This window comes from Tiliqua scincoides, chromosome 9, assembly GCF_035046505.1.
Source record: "Tiliqua scincoides isolate rTilSci1 chromosome 9, rTilSci1.hap2, whole genome shotgun sequence".
Lineage (NCBI taxonomy): Eukaryota > Metazoa > Chordata > Lepidosauria > Squamata > Scincidae > Tiliqua > Tiliqua scincoides.
The window spans coordinates 27,057,110-27,078,702 of record NC_089829.1 but is presented as its reverse complement, the minus strand read 5'-3'; the positions used below and the strand labels follow the sequence as shown (position 1 = coordinate 27,078,702).

General features: G+C 43.3%; 1 protein-coding gene across 1 annotated transcript in view; it reads left to right on the top strand.

Moving 5' to 3' along the window:
- Nucleotides 1–21,593, top strand: part of CDH13 (cadherin 13) — a 532,075-nt gene that overhangs the window by 490,981 nt on the left and 19,501 nt on the right. Inside the window, 1 exon segment of the mRNA XM_066637955.1 lies at nucleotides 18,066–18,208. Coding sequence (XP_066494052.1) covers nucleotides 18,066–18,208 — 143 coding nt within the window.

Genomic DNA, 21,593 nt, shown 5'->3' with positions numbered 1-21,593 from the left:
AATGTTTGAATTGTGATTGGCACGAATGAAAGAGTTTGCAGAAAGTGCCACTCAATTTGTTTTTTCTCATGCTTTGTGTGTGTGTGTTCTTCTGAATAATGTCCCAGGTTAATTGTCAAAAGTAGTGCTCAATTAAGCCACAAGACTCCAATTATTGTTGCAGGAAGTCACTTGACTAAATCCCTAGGAAATGTTTGAACAAGTCCTCCTTGATATTATATGACCCTCTGACATGAGGCGGAAAATACTTTACAAGTGCTGGCCCTGGCTGTTCTCCCAGTGTGTCAATTTCACTGATTGCTCTAAGATTTCAACCAGTCCTCCAAATGCTTCCTTTCGAAAGATAAATTTGCAAGGAAGCAGGTTCCAGCTGACATAGTTTGGGAACTGTGAAAGCAGTGGCTAACAAACATGGGTGGCCAACAATCATTTTCAACCCAACCAGTCTGAGATCTTGATTTTCGTATGCTCCAGCTGTCTCTGTTTACTTGGCAGTCCTTATGTTCTGGTCCTTTCCTTGATAAATCGCAGCCCCCATTTCATAGGGTTGACACTGAAATGTTGATGAAAAGAATGAAATGTAAAGTCAATTTCAGGGTTTCTTCCAAGAAGAAAAATGTGGACATTTTCAAGGGAATCCAAACAGGTTTCTATAAGACAACTGAACTGTCGCAGGGGGTACCTGCACACCCCTAATTTCCACACCATGACCAACCTGAATTCTGAGAACTGCTAACCTATTGAAATGCTACTGATCCTTGTGGGAATAAAGCTTCGCAGGAGTGAGCAACTTTTGATGCCTTTTCCAGCTGCCCTCCCGGTGTGGACAAAGACACTCACTTTCAAAGCATTTTGCCCGTTAAGAGGTTTATTTGTCCTGGCATTTCTGGGGTTTGATCTGCCAGCCTCTTTGAAGGCTGCCCCATCTTTGAAGACTGTGTGGCAACTAACAAAGGCAGCAGCAAATTGATGTGGTGCTAGGAAAGTTACTTCCCCTGGGAACGCTCATATCTGCAGTTTGGAACTGCACAAGGACATCTTATGAAGAGGGACACTTGGATAAAGATCTCCAACAAATCACAATCTCTCCAACATTTGCATTCAGCAGATTGGCACAACCTTGGCACTTGCAGCAAAAAATAATGATGATAATAATCACAGAATTTGCAAGTAAGCATACAAGATAGATAGATCTTTACCACTGAAAAATCCTTGGAATGGTGCCAGGTCTTAGAAGAGGCCAGGATCCAAGCTGTTGGGTTCTGGGAGCCAAGGGAGCTGCAGGCTGACAGTCCAAGTGAGTCAAGAACAGGTGTGTGGTTCAGAACCAGAGTCCTCTGGGCATGTACTGGAAGCAAGAAAATTTTGAAAACAAATGAGCTCAGGCTGCTTAACAGAGCCATCTTTCATCAGTGGTCTTCAAGCAGAGGCTTGGATGGGCATGTGTTGGGGATGCCCTAGATGTCCTACATTGTGCAGGGGAATAGACAAGACCCCCCCCCAACCCTGCAGTTCTTCTGAAGTGCATTTCCAACTTGGTCGCTCATTGGTAGTTTATGTTGAGATGCAAGAAAGGACTGTCTCTGTGGCCCTGCTTTGATTGTTTTAGCCCCAACCTAGGAAAGTGCACTTTGTCCTGCTTTGAAGACCTTCCATTGCCACATTAACACCTTTCTTTTCAGCAGGGCTTTGGCCTTGAGAGTCTTTCTCTATGGCAGGCTGTGTTTTAATCTTAAATTGCCCAATCCTAAATTGTGCTGGCATCCAGCGCAGGCTTGGAGCTGACTGAAGGCCTCCTTGGCGTAAAAGGGTACAGTATTTGTAAGCCATCACTATGGGGCTTCTCAGATCCACACGAACTGGTGCAAATCCAAGAAGTCCATGTAGGGCTACCCAGCCCAGTAATGGGGGTTAGGATACAGCATATGCTGCCACCACTGATTCCACCCCCTCCCGAGCTTAATACTCCCCCGTCCTTCCCTTTTGCCACCCCAAAATGCTCCTCTCTACCTCCATTCTGCCCTCCCACCACCCTCTTCCAGCCCAATGCACACTTACCTGCGCCAGCCAGTCCAGGGATCAGATTCAGCACTGCTGGGCCAGCAGAGGCCTTTGCACCGCCCCAGCCAGCTTCTGAGTAGATGCAAATGTGCCTTATGGCACATTTGCGACACTCAAAGCCAACACAGGGGTGGGTGCACCGGCTCACAGCACCATTTGGATTCCATTGTAAAAAAAATTTTTATTTGGCTGCCATCAAGGTATCCAGCTTTTGCGAGACATTTTCATTTTTTTAGTTGTTTGATGAGCTTTGTTTGATATAAATTGCCTTGCACATTTTAAAAGAAAAGGCTAGATCAGCGCTTCCCAAACTTTAACTTCCCCAACCCACTTTTTAAAATGACAATCTACTGCGCCCCACATAGCATTACAAGACAAAAAAAAGTGATATAGAAAGAAATATTTTCATTTATTTATAATAATTAATACATTGCTAATAATAATCAATGCCCTGTGCTCCTGAAGTCGCTAGAGACTTTACATACAGTATGTGTCTGTAGGCATTTGCTAGACTCTCCCTAGAAATGAATTTCAAGGATTGTTCCCCTAAACCTTTACAGTTGTCCTCAGGTACCCAGAAGGCTGAACTGGAGAGCAAGATGGGCAGTTAGGGACTCCCAGGTCAGACAAAAAGCTGAAATTGGATTCACACACAGTGGTGTCACTGGGGTTTGTGTCACCCAGTGCGGAAGGCCAGCACGTCACCCCCATGATGGACCTCCTCCCATGCAGTGGGCAGAGCTACATCCTGGATGGCAGGTATGGTGACGTCCCATAAACCCATCCTACTGGTTTTTTGGCTATAACTTTGGATACAATAGAGTTATTTCAACGTTTTTGCATTGCATTCTGCATGAAATTGTGCATTGATTAAAATAAACATGATGGCATTATTTGAAAATAGCAAGATTTCTTTAAAAAAATTGACCAGTAGTTGTGTCTCACACACACACACACACACACACACACACACACACACACACACACACCCTCGAACATGTTACCCAGTACAGCCGGCACCCCTCTAGTGAATGCCATTGTTCGCATATGATCTACAGCACATCATTACTAGAGAAAATCAGAAAATGTGACATTTTGATTTGGGAGTATGAAGATGACCTCATATTACAGGTCAGCATTCCAGCCATGGGAGTGGTCTCTCCATCCAAATTGCCCACTGCAATTCCTTCTACAAACTTGGCAAGGCTGCTAGCAATTTTTTTAAAAATGTTTTATTAACTTTTTGTGACCCATCAAATTCAGCTTGCGCCTTACTGGGGGTCTTGCTCCACAGTTTGGGAAACACTGGACTCAATGTTCCCTTTTTTTCTAGACATTCCAATGATAGCATGATCCTACTGATTGCAGAAACAAAGCTTTGTTCGATTTGGGCATGTCAGTCTTTATGAATCCTTTCTTTTGCATTCCCCACCACCACCACCACAAGCCACAGGGGATAAAGAAAATAACTTGATAGTAGCCGAGAAGTTTGAAAAAGTGCTGCGGTAAAAGGCAGTTGACGTAAATCTTTTCCTTTAATTTATAATTGTATTTAGCAGCCTTCCGATTACCACTCTATGATTTTAATTTGATGAGGGAATATTTACATCCTGCCTAACAGCTCTCGTTGCAATAATTCTGCAGGTTTTGGCTTTGTCCATTATTCTTTCTAAATTCCTTTCATTTTTGCACATGTAATTAATTACTTGGACATTTTTCCAGATTTTTATCGTTCAGTGGCAAAGAAATTGTTAACTGCCTCGTTTTTTTTTAATCCTTTTTTTGTTTGAAATGTTCCTGAAAGTGATGATTAAGGCCTGCTAGCGAAATCTCTTGACTGGCATCCATGATAAATCAGAAAGAGAATTTCAGGCTGGGGTTCCTGAATATCTGGAGTGGTTTCAAGAATACTAAAATGCAGGCAGAGAATTTATCCTTAGCTTTACCTAGGATTGCCAACTGACCAGATAAAATGAAACCTGGTCTGCTCCTATGCCTTAATCGATATTTGAACTATAAAATCCAACAGCGACAGCTTGTCACTCTCACATAATTTATTTGTTGCTAATTATTTTGATAAATGACTTTATGGGATGTTCTGTCACTTTTAAAGACGGAAAGGTAAAAAGTTTGCAGATAGAAGCCTGGTTTAGCAAACATAAGAAGCCAGAAATTCTGGACAGTTGCCTGCCTCCTGTTAAAACAAAAGATAGTGAGGATTGCCAGCTGGCCAGGAAAAGTGGCTTAGTCTGCTCTTTTCATTTTAACAGCAGGTTGACTTACAGATGTCAGAAAGTGAAGTTTTTGATGGCATGGCATGTAGGACTAGTATTGGCTGAAATCCCTTTTCAGCCACTGAGTGACCTAGGGCCAGTCACAATTTTTCACCCTTACCTAACCTACAGAGTTGTTGTGTAGCTACTGGCAGACTACATATGCCACTTTGAGTTCCCTGCTGGAAGGGTGAGATAAAAATTGCTCCAGATCCACATAGGAAGAGCACTCTGGATCATACCAAAGGTCCAGCTAGCCCAGCATCCTGAGTCTCACAGTGGCCAACCAGATGTCCAAAGGGAAGTCTACAAGCAGAACATGAAAGGAGCAGCGCTCCCCCACTGTTGGTCCCCCTTCCACTGACATTCAGGGGCATTCTATCTCTATAGCCATCATGTCTACAAGCCACGGATACACTTGTCCGCCATTCCCTTTTAACACAATTCAAGCTAGTGGTCAACACCACATCTTGGAGCAACAAAGTCCACCAATTAATTACACATGGTGTAAAGAAGGACCTCCTTGTGTCCTTCCAAGATCTCACAGGATGTCTGCTGGATCTTGAGTTACCTGAGGGGAGAAAATCTTCTCCATTTCCCCACATTGCCTCCCCTTAGTTGCCTATTTTCCTCAGGGATAAAGCCCCAAACATTGTCACTTTGTCTTGCACTCAAGGCACTCGTTTTTTGATCAAATGGCTGTGAAACCCACAACAACAGTATCGTGTTGGGTTGGAATTTAGCAACCCTGCTGAGAACAATAGCTGTAGGCCAGGGTGCTCCAAACCACGGACCAGATCCAGCAGTCTTGCTAACCCCTCCCCTGTGTGAACAGAGCTTACTATTTTGTGGGGAAGGCTGCCATTGTTGCCACCAATAACCCCCCCCCCCCCCATGTTTGCTCCACCCAGCCACTTCTGCATTCTTCTGTCCAGCAAGCTCTGCACCTGGATCTCCTGGCAGAAGTGGCTGGGCGGAACCAACATGGAGAGAGATCGGCAGCGACAATGGCAGCCTCCCTAGCAGAATGGTAAGCTCTGGTAATGCTGGGGAGCCTGTTTTCAGTGCACAGCAACCTCCAGTTTGGAGGCCACTGCTATGGACAGAAAGAGGAATTTAGATCAGTTTGTGAAGGAGACCTTTTCTGCTTCATAAAAGAATAGCACTTTTTTAAAAAATGGTATTGTTTATTACACTTCAGGACTTAGTATAGAATCCACTTGGACCTTTATGGGGGGAGACCCTCGTTCTGTATCTTTGGAAGTCCCTGTACACACAAAAAAGGAAGTGTTTTTATGGTCCTCTGAGCATTTCACATATTGCCAGGGTTCTGCTAACACAGAGAGACTTCTGCATTTTGTACCATCAAATATTTAAGGGGCAAAACTCGCTTGTGGTTTCCCATATGAACAGTCAAATGTGGGCAGCCGATCAGTTGGAGGGCAAACAGTGCAGAGCGGAGGACTCTGGCCTTTTCTTTTTCCTTTGGGTCGCACAGGCATTTCATTCATTTATTTGCTTACCTTTGAAGCTGGCTCTGATCTAATAGGCTTCTTCACTATCTATTTGGTTTCTCTTTAAAAAGAAAATGAAGAGAGAAACTCTGGGTTCAGTAGACTGCTGCTGAGTGGGACTCAAACCACAGCAGGTAAAGCAAACTCCTAGTGTGCAAAAATGAAGGTGAAACAGAACCAATCACATGACAGAGCTTAAGTGGCTTAAGAAGGGGCTGTAGCTCAGAGGTCCACCACTTGCCTGGCATGCACAAGGTTCCAGTGAAACAAATGCAGGCACCCCCCATATCGTGGGGATGTGTTCCTGGCCCCACTGCAGATACAGGAAACCACAGAAAGGGGGGAACCCTACCTCTATGGGGGCTCTGCCCCTCTCATCATGTCCATTATCTTCGTTTCTGTTGTTTATAGTCACACAAAGGAATCATGTGTTGCTTTAACCAAATGCTATAAGCAGAAAGCTTACAGCAAGACAAGCAGGCAGGCAGCCTGCAGCTAGAGGGGATGACTCAGCAAACCAAACAGGAAGCAGGATGCATGTTTGTTGAGTCTTCCCCTCTAGCTTCAGGCTGCCTGCCTGCTTGTAAGCTTTCTGCTTTCAGAGGCCGGTTAAACCAAGTACATGATTCCTTTGTGTGACTTGAAACAACATAAACAAAGGTAATGGAGGGGGGGACACCACAGATAACCTGGTCTGTGGATATAGGGTCATGTGTAGGAGGGCTGAGAAAGTTATGGGCTGGCACTCATTACAAACACAAGATGGGTGGTCATAGGTGCCAAGCAGGCAGGGGGTGCTGTAGTTGCCTGTGCTGAGCAGGGGGTTGGCTAGATGCCCTTCATGGTCCCTTCCCACTGTAGCATTCTGTGATTCTATTCCCTGAGATCTGGGATAGGAGCTGCTAGCTTTGGTAGGCAGGTGAACCAGGGTTCTGCCATGGTGCAAAGCAGCCTCGTATGTTCAGATAAAATGACTCTTTTCCCCCACCTCAAAAGGGGTGTTGTAGGACAACCAAAATGTTCATAGAATTAATGCACCAGTTTTGCAAGGAAAGACTAAAATGCCTTTCCTTTTAGGGGGAAAAGGAAAAGCAATAACAAAGCTGCTTTCCCCCTAATCTAGGGGAAAAGCAATAACAAAGCAGGGGAAGGAATATGAGAGATGTATAGAATCATGTATGGTGTGGAGAAAGTGAATAGAAAGAGGGTTTTTTCTCCCTCCCTCTATCAAACTAGGTCACTCGATGAAATTGATTGGAAGTAGATTTAGGACAGGCAAACGAGAGCGCTTCTCACTGTGCTAATTTGCTTATGAAATCTTTTGCCACATGACATGATGGATGGCATTAAAAAGGAATTATTACAAACATTTGCAGATGAGTCTTATCAAAAGCTCCTTGTCTTACTGCATATATGGAACCTCCAGTTTCAGTGGCAGTATACCAGTAACTGGGAGCAATAGCGATGGTATTTTCATGTTTTGCTTCGAGACTTCCAGTAGCATATGGTTGGCCACTGTAGGATGCTGGATGGTGTACTGGGTGGAATTTTGGTTTGCTCCAGCAGGACTTACGATCTTAAATAAATCTCTGTTTGGTTAGTCACCGCATACACACCTTCTTATGTAAAGATAACCTCCCCACTGCCCCCAGACCCCTGCTTTGGGTGAGACTGGGTTAGCCACTAAGAGGGATGCCCCATCCTGTTGAGCTGCCCCCAAGGCATCCCAGTTTGGCTCTGTCTCTAAGAATGTTCTCAGGATATGCAATTGATTTGCACTGCTGATAAAGAATTGGGGTGGGGTGGGGGTGGGGGAAAGCCTGGTGAAGTTATTCAAGCAGTAGCAGGGTATAAATTATAACAAGAAATTATTGCTCCATGCAACCAGACGGCGAATATGTAATTAGATGGTTGTGACAAGCCAGTAGCACTTGCTGCATGCAATCATTTTGCAGAAGGAACAAAAACAAATGCGGAACGCTTGCACAGAGGTAGACCCGCTGAATGAGTGCCCAGCAGGGGGGGCATTTATTCTCCTGTAGTTCTTTGTTTAGGCAAACTGCCTCCACACCGATCATCAAAACAGCAGGCTCCAAAAACACTGTGAAGGTCAGTTAGTGATGTCCAGCCAAGAACTTGGATTTGAATAGACAGAAAATGGGCTCTGCCTTCAGCTTGTCAAATCTCAAAGCTGAGAAATCTCAGCTTGTCAAATCTCAAAGCTTTCTCAAAGCTGAGAAAAAAACTCAACGACATCCAGAGTACAAACACCTCTCTTGGTATTCAGAGGAATGGGACAGCGCAGAATGGAACTGCAAGGAACAGCAATGGTTTTCAGCCCATTTCTATCATTTCTCTGTCTCCGGTGATGCAGTGGCACCAAAATGGATATCGCTACATCTTCTTGGTGGGGGGAAGGCAGTTGCGGAGGTCTCAATTGTTCCCTTACCTAAGGGTAAGCCGCTACAAAGCAAGGTGCCTACCTGGTCCCATGCTAGTTAAATAGCTGGCATATGTCCATGAGGACCCCCACCACGAGTTCAGGTCTGGGAAGGAAGTTAGGATTCAGCTGCTGCTGACAAACGCACCTCCTTCCTGAACCTTATCAGCCCACCCCTCACTCTTCCTGCCCAGTTTGGTCCCCTCCCCACCCTGGTTCTGCCCTCCTCCACACCTCCTGCCTCTCCCACTTACTTATCAGCTCTGGCATGTGGCAGGAGAGTTGACGACACAGGTGGAAAGGCATAGGCCATCCCACCAGTGCTCCCGGCAGCATGCTGAGTAGCGCGCTTTTGGAGCACCTTTTACAACTGGCATTGACCGTTTTATGGCACTCACTGCCAGCAGAGGATCCTTACCAACTAAGACAGCAGGTGGAGTTATTTGGGGGAGGGGGAGGTGCTTTAAAAAAACCCTTTTGGATTTTACCACTTTCCCATTGAACTGTTTACTAGTAAGGGGCTTTTGAATACCATAGCTATAACATGTGCCTTTTCAGTGGCTCTCACGTTTCGCCAACCGGAACTGAGAATTTCACATTGTATCATTGTTATTGAGTCAACATATCCTCTGCATTATAAGAAACACAGAGCATGAGGATTCCATGCTAGCAAATTAAACAGAAGCTGTTAGGGTCTGTTTAAGAAACCACACGGGAGAATTGGACTAATTCTGTGTTTATAGATTATATAGAATAATATAATCTTTTCAAGGAGAGTGTATGGTATTGTATTTGTTTTATTTTCTTACTGCTTTTCAACCAAATGTGGTTCCCAAGGTAGCTTACAATAAAATGCATATGATATGAAGACCAAAGGGAGGCATAGGGAGAGGCAACAAAAGTACAGAAGACAGCCAGGAATCCATGCAGCAGCAACTGTAAATTAACAGCTTGGGGAAATGGGGCATTTAAAGGACGGTAATGGTGGCATTGAATCCTAACTAGGATAAGACTTCCATTGCTGCCCACTTGACTTTCAGTGGCAGGGGAATCAGCTACTAAGCTGAAACAATTTTCCAAATTCACATGGAAAGTGGTCCTTTAGATCAAGGGTTCCCAAAGTGTGTGTTGTGATGCCCTAGGGCAGTGGTTCTCAAACTCTCTGATCGCTCCGCATCCACTTTCCCTGCTGCGGGGAGCCCTGCCAGAAGTCACACCGGGCTCCCCACACCCCGGGGAGGCTGCAGGAGGCTTGGGTAAGTGCACCCAAGCCCCTGCAGCTCCCCACTGCCTTCCCCCCGCCTCTAGACTGTCCCCGCCCCTTAAGGGGGCAGAAACCAGGGCTGGGGCATCGCCCCAGTTTGAATAGCACTGCCCTAGGGCATTGCAGCACACACGCAGGGGGTGCCACACGATTCCCCAGTCACCCCTCCTGCCTATTCCCCCCAAATTCCCCCAATCTTGTGAGATTTGGGTGCCGTCATCTTGGATCTCATGAGATTTTGTGAGATCCAAGATGGCAGCACCTGGCTGTTCTAGGATGAAGAAACTGCAGGGGTGTTGTGACCCAGATAAGTTTGGGAACCACTGCTTTAGATGATACAGCAGGTCACACCATTGTTAACAGTGTGCCCCTCAACATGCAAAACTGGGGAGGGAGTCACTTTGGCTTCAGTTACCAGCCAAGGGCTACTAGGAGAGTGTACCCTCTCCCTCCCAGGAAGTACAACACATCAAAGAAAAGACTAGACTGGTTCCACCATTGGCCAGGGAAGAATCAAAAGTAAAACCCCTGCAAAAGCAAACTCTTCTCTACCTCAACTGACAATTACTCCAAGAGTGCAAAGCTGAAGGAGGCACACTCTGGTCAGTCAGTCAGTCAGTCAGTCAGATGATGAAGAGCTGTTAATCTCCATTTGTATTTTGAGGGGTTTGTAAGCTGCCTTGGGGACCACGTTGATCAAAGGGTGGACTGTGAATCTTTTATACACATACAGGTGGAAAAAAAACTTTGCACGAATGCTTTTGTTGTCAGATCCACCGTTTCAGTTTTTTGGGTGGGAAGGGTGAAAGAGAGACAGCAAAACTGATTGCAAGGGCAAAGGTTCTATTCTTGACAATAGGCCAATCTGTGGCAGGATTAATAATTAGCTCTTTCTTCCTGAGTATCTACTTATACCACAACATAAGTATGCAACAGACTGCACATTAAACTGGAAAGAAAAGGGGCATGGGAAACAAAAGCATTTTAAGAGCATTCATCATGGTTAGTTTTAGACTTTGTAAGGTCTGGAGACTGACCCTTCTGAAGAATCATCATGTAGTGAAGAGAGGCAGGATGTAACCCTAATGATGCTCCAGACAGCCATACAGGTTGAAATCTTTGAAGCAAATGCTGTGTTATATGTTGGAATGTAAAAGTCAGAAACAATCACATCGATCACAGTCATGATACCTGCATTGGCTTCTGTTGTCTGATATGAATCAATGTGCCTTACAAAGGCAGAGGTTCTCTGTTATCAAGGGGCAATTGTTACCATGTGATGATGAACCTTGTGGTGGTGTACAACAGGGCTGCTGATTGCTTAGCTTCAGAAAAAAGAAGAGAATATTCATAGAAAGAATTAACATGCTGAGGCCTTTGGCACCGCAAATGAGAAAATGCATTTCCATCGGCTTGTACTAATCTCTTAGAAGATATTTGTCATCTTTCACTGTTAAGGCATAGCCCCAGCAGGGTGAAGCCATAGTTCTCCAGGAGCTATATTTGAGTAAGGGCTTGAAGTCCGACGCTTAGAAAGGTTGTGCAAAAACTAGTATGCGTTCCCACAGTTACTCATACCTTCCTGAGTATCTGCACTGGCTCCCTGTTGCTTTTCACATCAGTGTAATAGTGCTGCCATATGTCATAATTTGTCACAAAATTTCAGTAGGATCCAATAATGAGCCACAAAATGCTCTTGCAGTATTTTTTTCAAGACATACTCACCCCATTTGGTGGAGCAGTTACAGCATAGGAGCAGGACCAGGGAGATCCTGGTGCAATTCTCCCAGTTAATGCACTTCATGGGGTTATTTGATGATAAAATGGAGGGGGGAAGACCCACGTATGCTACCCAAGCAAGGGAAGGAATAGATACATAAGAAAAATCACTAACACATTAACACAAGATGTGGCAATGGCCCCTGGGTGATATCCTTCCAAGAAACAGACGCAGGTCATGGAAAACAGCTCTATCAACAGTCAAATTAACCATATGTAGCTATTTGCAACCTATATGTTCAGAAAGGATTTCCCTCTGAACTTATAACTGTTCAGAGGATAAAGTGCAGATAAAATGACAGGTGAAGACAGATGGACTCTTGATCCAGCAAGGCTGCTCATGTTCTTATGAGTACTGTACTCCTAAAATCTGATTTTAAAAGATGGGTTCTGACAAATTGGCAAATTTCAGGCTAACAAATTGCAGGGTTCAAATAATGCTGCAGTCAACAAATAACTGACCATTCATGTTGCTGCAGGGCATTGTATTATTCTGCTCCCCCCTCCCCACTGCTGGTCTGGCATCTGCTATGTTCAGTGCTAGTAAATTCCATATACTTTGTGTTGTTCTTCATCAAAGGCTCTCCTCTGGGCTGCTTGTTCCTCTTGGCTGGCAGCTCCCAAATCCTGCCTGTGTTTTGCCCTGCCAAATCCGGCCAGCAGAGCTTATGGTTGTGGGTCAAGATGCCCAGCCTCTTTCCTGCAGGCCTCTGGGCTCCTTTGATGCTCTTAGGTGTAAACTTGCCTTGTGTAGCTGGCCACGGTGCTGATCAGATCTGCCCATCCTCATTGTCCCTGCTGGATGCATACAACTCTCTTCCTGGCTGACTTGGGTGTCAGCTGCTGCTGGGAACCACAGCCAGAGGCAAGAAGCCTGAGATGTTGTCTGAAACTCTTTGCAGCCCTTTCAAATGAACCAAGTACGCCTCATGTAAAGGGCTCCAGTTTACAATGATGCTTAGGAAAGTCTATTTCTGGCTGGGGGGAGGGGAATCCGTGTTATACAGTGGGTCGTTGGTCTTCACAGGGGATTGGTTCCATGACCCCCCACCACCACCACATATACCAGAATCTGTGAATGCTGAAATCCTCAAGTGACAGGGTTACGGTGCCACAATAATTTATCTGGATGATGTGCTTGGTGCTCCAGAGGTGGCACTGGCCTCCCAACCTCCTCATAAATCCTCCAAAACATGACTGGAAGCCCCTTCTGGTTCACTTCCATGAATTCCAGTTGTGTCTGGGAGGTCCTCTGAGATGTGTGCTCGGCATCTGTGGATGCCAAACCCACAGATAATGAGGGCCCACTGTAATTTTTATTTTCCTTTATTCAAAACAGTAATAATTCCACATGGTATTTGAAGTGGAATTAAAAGAAGGAAATGGGATGAATCCATCCCAGTGGGATGAATCCAACAGAAGTGGAAGAAGAAAAGAAGGAAGTGGTTTTGCAGGAAGTAGGATGGTTTAAAAAGGAGGGAGTGAGGTGCATTCAAAGGAAGTGGGGTGGTTGTGCAGGGGGGACAAGGAAGTGGAAGGTTAGGCTAGACTCAGTTATGTCCATCTGAAAATAACAGTTTGTTATAATAAAATAGCAAAAATATAATAAATATAATAATTATTATTATATTATTGATAATATAATATATTACTAATAATATAAAAATACAAATATAAACAGTATGAAGAAAAATAAAATAATAAAATATAAAATAACTTTGCAGTCCATCTACAAAGAAGGAGTGATGGCATCCCACTTCACTTCAAACACTGATTTCACAGCCAGACACAGTTCATGAATAGCCTTCTGAAAAGTGTTCTGTCCCACCTGTCTTAACAACTTTCTTTCTTTAATTGTGTGTAGGTGTCTTAAAACTTTAACAAGAAACCCCAAGAGATTGGCAGGGCCACCGTTGAATCACACAAAGAAAATTAAACAAGACAGCTCCGACAGGTGGTACATAAGTGGATGTTGATAGTGTCAGCAAGCCTATTATAATACCATAATAATTATTATTATTTTTATTTTGTTTCTGTCAACAGCAAAGAAAGAAGTTGTGTATGTGCTCCCCCCTCCCCTTCCCCCGGTACTGAAATTATTTTGCAGCATGAATATAGCATATCCACCATTCAGAAGGCTTCAGAAATGTCATCATGCCAGAATTTGCAAAGACCCCACAGGGCGTTTTATGGACAGGAACTGAGGGTTATTTCTCACTGTACACTTTGTACCTGAATATAGGAACCAACATGCAAGCATTTGCTTCCAGCTCTCACTTGTGAGAATTTCAAAGGGGGAACATTTTATATAGGGCAGCATTTCTCAACGTTTGCCCCCCCCCACCATAATGTTTCAGACAGCCCACCTACTGGAGGTAACTGGCAATGATGTCATCAGTGCTACCACTGTCACAAACCTTGAAGGGGTTTTCCAGTACCAGGAAAATAGATAACTTCTGACTCAGACATATGGCGCCTTTTGTGATTTACAAAGTGTTTGTGCCTGTTTTGTAGTTGGGTATCTATTCCCAAGTAAAAACTGTGTTGCAAGAAGAACACATGAAAGTGTGTGACCTGCTGAAATAATCTGTTTAAGTCCTCAGCTCAGTAGAGATTTGAACTGAGATACGAGCAGAATTTTCAAGGCCGCACTTGTGTTGGGGAGATTTCATCAATGGGTTGTGATACAGCCTTTGGGTACACTCCAGTTTCTTTTATACTGGACTTATACACAGGGGTCTTTCTCTGCCGTACCTGGAGGCTGAATCTGGAACCTCCTGCATGCAAAATATATGTTGTTATCACAGAGCTACAGTATTTTTGTAAGGTTTTACCAGAGGAAGAGAAATCACCCCATTGAATGTTCAATATTAATTAGGACTTATGAGTCAGCACGTTTCACCTGCTAGGAGAGATGGTTCTGTTCATTTTAGGAAACCATCCTGTATGGCAGTGGTTCCCAGTGGTTTCAACTGGTTGCTCCCTTGACCTACTGGGTCACTGACCACAGCTCCTCATTAGGGCTACAATCCTATACATGGTATAGGGCAACGGGTTTTTTGCGAGGATTCCATGGCTCTCCTGACTGGTTTCCACAGCTCCCCAGGGAGCAGTGGCCCATCATCTGGGAACCCCTGATATAAGGAGGGAGTCAGTTCAATGGTAGAACATCTTCATTGAATGCAAGAGGTCCCAGGTTTGGGCCGCAACAACCTCAGCTGAAAGGAAGGGCCACGAAAGATCTCATTGTCGTCCCCCCGAAACTCTGGAGTGAGCTGTGAGCCAGAACATCACTATTGCACCAGGCAGATTTACATTCCAACCTAGTATAAGGTAACTTTGCATGTTAAAGAATGAATGTATTTGGGAAGGGCCACAGTGCAGTGATAAAGCACATGCTTTGCAGATAGAAGTCTTAATGTGTATTCCTTGGCACCTCTGGTTCCAAGATAGTGGAGCTAGGGAAGAGAGTCAGGAGAGCTGGCATCAGCTGGAGTAGACAGCACTGAACAATGTGGAGCAGTGATCTGTCCTGGTGGAAGACAGCGTCCTATGTACATACCAGGAGATGCCCCATCATTAAACTGAGAGATAGCCCTGTGGTCATGTTCTGTGTGTACATCAGAGTGCAGCCAGGACTGTGAATTAAAGTAACAGGTCTGCTTGAGGAAAAACTACCATAGAGGCTTGAATCACCCCTTATTATTATTGCATGTGGTGTTTGCTGTGATTTATTCCTAATGGATACCTATTTTTATTCTTTTAGTAGCAGAACCCTCATTTACATTTAAAATATCTCAACAAAAACAATCACCTTAGTTAGGCAGCATTATACACTTAACAATAGGTAAAAATTTAAGGCCTTAGAGAAAATTACATTTTTTTTTAAAAAAAGTATTCTTTGTCAAATTACACCTTCTTTAATTCAGCTTTGTCATTCAGTTGCTTTGTAGCACAATCAGCGAATGTATTATGATCCAATAGAAACTTGTGGTTTTTGAATGTCAGTATCTTTAAAAAATATATTCTAGGATTAATTGAGAATTTTATACCTTGGAATGGGTTCAATGGTCCTCTTTCATGTTTTGATGTGTACACAGAACCTTTGTTTCAAAGTTCTTAAAAAAAATACCCTATCTTTATTTTAAGGAACAAAAGAATGGTATAAAGTAATTATGAGCATTGTTGTTATTCTAATGACTCATTTTGGGGGAAGATAAAACTCATCTATTGATTAATGTTTAAATGGTTATTAAAGCAAAAGTACAGCGGAGCTGATGGACTGCATCGTTTATGTTTCATTAATGCTTGCATCCATTCTGCTTTGGGGGCTCTTCAGTCCCCCAGCCCAGGTTGGGGAGGCTCCCCCGTTGTTGTATACATATAGACATTTGCATCTCCATCTCTTTTCTAGCCCAGGACCCATCTTCTTGGTGTCCCTGTTGCCCCAGAAACCAGGAAATCCTTTTCAAGGACTTTTCAAAAGTCTTTCAAGTGCACAAACTGAGTATGAAGGCAGCAGCTGTCCCTCATTGGTTGTCTCGAACAAGTGAAACTCAAATGTATTGTCTCTGGACATGGAAGCCAGAGGTTACCTATTTCTGAATGCCTGATTCAAGGGAGTGGCTTCAGGGTACAGATATCTTTTTGTCTTTTGTCTCTTTCTTCCTAAGGGATCTGGTAGGCCACAGTGAGATGCAGGAAGTGGGACTAGATGGGCCTTTGGCCTGATCTAGCAGGGCTTTTCTTATGTTCAGGTCCAATACAATTACCATGGCTGATCCCAACACATTGATCTTTCCTCCAGGAATCTGATCTCCTTTGGTCATCACCACATCCTGTGAATTCCATTACATTCTCTGTAGGAGAGAAGAAGGAAGCAAAACAGACTGGGATAAAATTAGCAAAATTTCTCACACATCCAGAGGAGTAACTTGGGTAGAATCTGAGGGACACCTGCCCTGGGCACTATGGTGCTATGACTGCCCCGCAGGCTCCACCCTTGTTACAGAGGAGGTGCTGGTGGCTTTGTTTCCCCCAGCTTCTTCTCCTTCAAAGGGGATCCTCCACATGAGAACATAAGAACATAAGAAGAGCCCTGCTGCATCAGGCCAAAGGCCCACCTAGTTCAGCTTCCTGTATCTCACAGTGAGCCACCAAGTACTTCAGGGAGCACACAACACAACAAGACACAACCTGGTGCCCTCCCCTGCATCTGACATTCTGAAGTAGCCTACTTTTAAAATCAGGATCTTCCATGACTTGTAACCCATGATGGATTTTTCCTCCAGAAATTGTCTAATCCCCTCTTAAAGACATCTAGGCAAGATGCCATCACCACATCCTGTGGCAGGGTGTTCCACAGACAAATTACACGCTAGGTAAAGAAATAGTTTCTTTTGTCTCTCCTAACTCCTAACACTCAATTTTAGTGGATATCCCCTGGTTCTGGTGTTATATGAGAGAGAAAAGAGCATCTTTCTATCCACTCTATCCATCCCCTGCTTAAATCTTGTATGTTGAGAAGGAATGGGGGAGAAGGAATGGGGGAAATGAAGCCACCAGCATTCACGCTTCTGGGGAAAACCCAGAAGTGACATCACTGCCATGGGTGCTGGGGCAGTGAGTTACACCTCTGCATACATCTGCAAGGAACCCCACATTCCCCTTTTCTGCCCCCCAATCTTCCCCCTCCCTCATTGCTGTGTATTTATTTAATGTGTGTGTGCAACTTTACCCAGTATTTTACCCTAACTTCTGCAGAGCTTAAAATTACTTTTTTTTTTCCCCTTTCCATTTTTGGTATTGCTTTTCTTTATATAAAAGGGGGGGATGATGTGTGGAAGATGCCAGTTCATTCCAGATAGCTTAAATGAGGTTCTATAGATCCATGTTCTGCTAAAATGACAAACTTCAAGTCCAGATTCTATCTGACATATTGAACCAGTACTGTAGTTTTATTTCTTTTGTTTTATATAGAAAGATCAAAATCTGAACATTTGGGGCCAGTGTCAAGAAAAGTGATCTATGTGAATGTGTAAAAGAGGAGGAATTGAGGAGGAAAGAATGCAAGCTTCTGCTGTTTGCTGCTTTTGTTCAAGGAAATGGGCATCTCCTGTGCTGATGGGCCTTTTTCAGCCTGGATCAAAGACTGCTAACAGTTAGCAGAAAGGCCTCCATTGATTTCACAAAGCTTTAAACAGTTACTTTCACGCTATGGGAAGTTTTAATATCAGTGTCACCCATCATTACAGTCAGTCTTGCCTACTACTTATGACAACCTATGATGACAATTATGAATGGCAGAAAATAGTGTTACGGTACAAAAACCACGTCAACACAGGATGACAACGAGCTACACAGACACAGTTGAAATACAGTGTGTCTCAAAATAAGTGTCACCTGCCACACCTGTCAGTCATTGCTAGCTGAGAATATGTGTCACTTCCCTGATTTGCAAATGAAAGTTTAATGGAGAGATGGATTGGCCAGATATCAGATGAGCGCATGAGAGTGTTTCAGCCAGCCCTGAGTTGATTGTGCCGTAGAATGTTCAACATGGTGCATCCCAGATTTGGTGCTAGTTGGTCAGTATTTTATTTGTGGCTGTGACCAAGGGGATCGTTTAATGTCGCCACCTGTTGTTGTAAACACAGATTGTTTTAGTTGAGCTACAGCTTTCAGGTTACAGCTCAATGGCCAACCCATTGCTGGTTTACTCTGTTTTCTTACAGGTACTCTATTGACAAAGATCCAGCAGACTGGTTAGAAATTAACCCTACCAATGGTACCATCCGCACCACTGGCATCCTCGATCGGGAGTCACCGTTTGTCGTCAACAATGTGTACACTGCATCCCTCCTGGCCATAGACAGTGGTGAGTAAAGGCCATTGCTATAAAAGGGAGTTGGCTGGTTTGATGTGGGAATTTTCATCCCGTTGAAGGTACTCTGCACTTCCCTGGAGACTCACTATCTACATGAGTAGGCTTGTATACAACCAGCCCACCTAATGTAAAAGTGGCTCTATGATGAGAAAATGTTACACTGGGGCAGGCTGTTTATCTGACTGACTTGCACTAAGGATGCAGCACTCAATGACTAATGTGGCTTTCACACAATGCTGCTTAAGCCCCAACTGCAGTGTTATTCAAATTGTGAGGCGTGGCTTGTTCAGGAGGCACCAGGAACTCAAAGGGGAGGCGCAGGATGTCCTCTCGCAGCGATACAGTCTCACCCCTGGGCAGAATATGAGCCCGTCTTCTGCCCAGCTCTGCGCTTTTTTTAAAAGCAGAAGAAACAGTTGCTCAGCTGCGAGAGTGGCTGCTGCCACCCCGCCCTCTTCTCCCTCCACTCCGAGGCTGCCGCCTTCTGTGTTCGCTGCATGTTGTTTGCAAAGCTCTCCTTGATCCTTGTCTGGTTGGTTCCTAGTTCCCAGCCTGGGATCACTTCTCATCAAAGTGAAATCTCTCTTTTCAACCCCCTCCCTCTTCCACTCCCCCCTTTCAATCTCCAGACCTTCCCGCTTTCCTCTTCCTCCCCTTAAAGTTGTTTCCATGCAGTTTGCAAAGGGGGAGGGGAGAGACAAGCACACACTTTACTTGGCCAGGAGCAGAAAAAGGGTACTGTTTTTAAAGTGATTTATTAATCTTGTTGTTTGACTGAAGAGGAAAGGCTGTTTTTTTTAAAGTGATGAATCTTGCTATTTGAAGGGAGTACTTATCAGCCATTGATGAAGTGATTGCCAGCCCAATCCTATCCACACTTTCCTGCGAGTAAGCTCTATTGACTCTAATGGGACTTACTTCTGAGTAGACATGCATAGGCTTGAGCTGTGCATCTCCTAGTATAGGAGAAAAATCAGCTTCCTAACCAAACCCTTATCAGCTCTGATATATTTTCATGGTCTATTTTTGTTTTCCCCACCAGCTGCTGGAAAAACTTAATTTAATTGCATTAATAAAGGGTTCAATCTTATCCAAGGAGAATGGGAGAAATGACTAGTTGGATTGGGGTCCACAGGGGTGTGTGTGTGTGCGTTTGTGCGTGCGTGTGTGTGTGTGTAATGTTCATCAGACTGGCTGTTCACAAAGTTCATTTGATAAAACAATTCTATTGGTATGCTTACAAAGTTAAAAAAATGAGTCTTCTTAGACCAGACAAAATCTACCTACTCCAGCATCCTGTCTCCAACAGTGATCAGCAGCTGATCATTTATAAAGCATGTATATTGCTGTGTATTAATATTTTTTAAGACCTGCATTTAATTAATGATATGATTTATCATTATATATATATATATATATATACATATATATATATATATATATATATATATATATATATATATATATATATATATATATATATATATATATATAAGGCCAGGGTACCTTAGAGATCGCGTACTTCCGTACAATCCGGCTCGCCCTCTTAGGTCATCAGAGAAGGCCTTTTTACAAGTGCCGCCGCCTAAGGAGGTATGTGGGGTGGCGGCAAGAAATAGGGCCTTCTCAGTAGTGGCACCAACGTTATGGAACTCCCTTCCCCTTGACTTAAGAATGGCTCCCTCTCTTGAGACTTTTCGGCGAGGCCTGAAGACCCTTCTGTTTAAACAAGCCTTCTGAGCTCATGGCCTTTTAAACATCTTTTTTAACATCTTTTTTTACATCTTTTAGTATCTTTTACAGGCCCGATTCCTTTATGATCTGCTTTATGCTCCTTTTACCTGATTTTTTTTAAATCTGATTGCTGTTTTTATGATATGTTAATATGTTGATGCTTTATTTGTTTTTTAATATTATATTTTAATCTGCTTTTAACCTGTTGTAAGCCGCCCTGGGTCCCTTTGGGGAGAAGGGTGGGGTATAAATAAATAAATATTATTATTATTATTATTATTATTATTATTATTATTATTATTATTATTATTAATAATAATAATAATAATAATAATAATAATAATAATAATAATAATAATATTTCTAGCCACTTCCTGTTTAATGATGTCATTTCCAGCCCTCAGGAACATGATGGGGAGTCAAGGCCAGCAGCCACGGGGGTCAAGGGAGCCACTGGCCAGAAAACTTTGAGTTCCACTGCCCAACTGAGAAAAGCCCCAAGTGAAGTATACCAAGGATGTTGATCAGAAAAATTATAATACAGTCATGTCCTCAGATCTGTTAACCATTTTTATGACATGTTTGCAGTTTCTTAATTGAATGAGCAAATACTACTTGACCAGTTGTGAACTGGCAGCTCCCGTCCCCAGATGGCCCGCTGTGTTACACATCATACACGTTGTTTGGTGTGGAATTATTCATAATGAAGAATTTGTTAGAGAGGACAATTCTTGTTATGAGGCTTTTAGTCCTAGCAGTAAACATGGACTTACAGGCAGTGTTTTTAGGAAGCTGTGCATCAGCTTTAGCAGAATTAATTTTGTTTTTCAAAACATCGGAGCTGATATTACGCCCTTGGCACCGCAGCACTGAACTAATCCTTGACATACCAGATTCTATCCCATTTGATGTGTAAGGGCAATTAAAATGAAAACATAATTAAAGAAAAGACCCTTGTTAAAATGCAATATTTTTAACATATTATGTGGATTAAAATTCCTTCTGTTGCACATAATCCAAATTAGAAGGATTTTATGAAAACTCACTGCAAGTTACTTTTGTAGCACATTAAAAAGAGAGGAGGTGGAGAGAGGGATGCTGAGTACTCCTACACAGCTGAAAGGCAAAATATAAATAAAGTCTTTGTATGTAATGTAAAAACCTAATATGCTTACGCCTCTGAGAGATGCAGGTGGTTCAGCTGCACTGATGAATTGCAAAATGCTCTTTTAAGAGGATAATTTTTCTTTTTTTTTTGTATTGCATGACTTGGTACAGGGAACATTTGCAGAGTTTTGACAAGAATATGGCTTTAGAATGCAAAATAGAATACTGCTTCCTTTTCTACAGTGATTTACTTGTATATTCATCAGTGAATTTTTTTCCCCAATCCAATTTCTGTGGGAGATACTGTTTTGTCTCTGTTTGTTTTAAAACATTACTGATCCTGAGTTAAGTGGTCTTCTCTGGACAGCAAACGATGTCACAAAGGAGCCTGTTATGTCGATGAACTAGCATCAGTCTCTGAACTGCATTGAAAGAAGGAATAACAGGCTCCATTGACATGTTATCTATGGCCAAAGAAGACCAGGGCATTTCTACAGTAGAATGGTGAGTGTCTGTAGATATCTAGGCTAAGGTG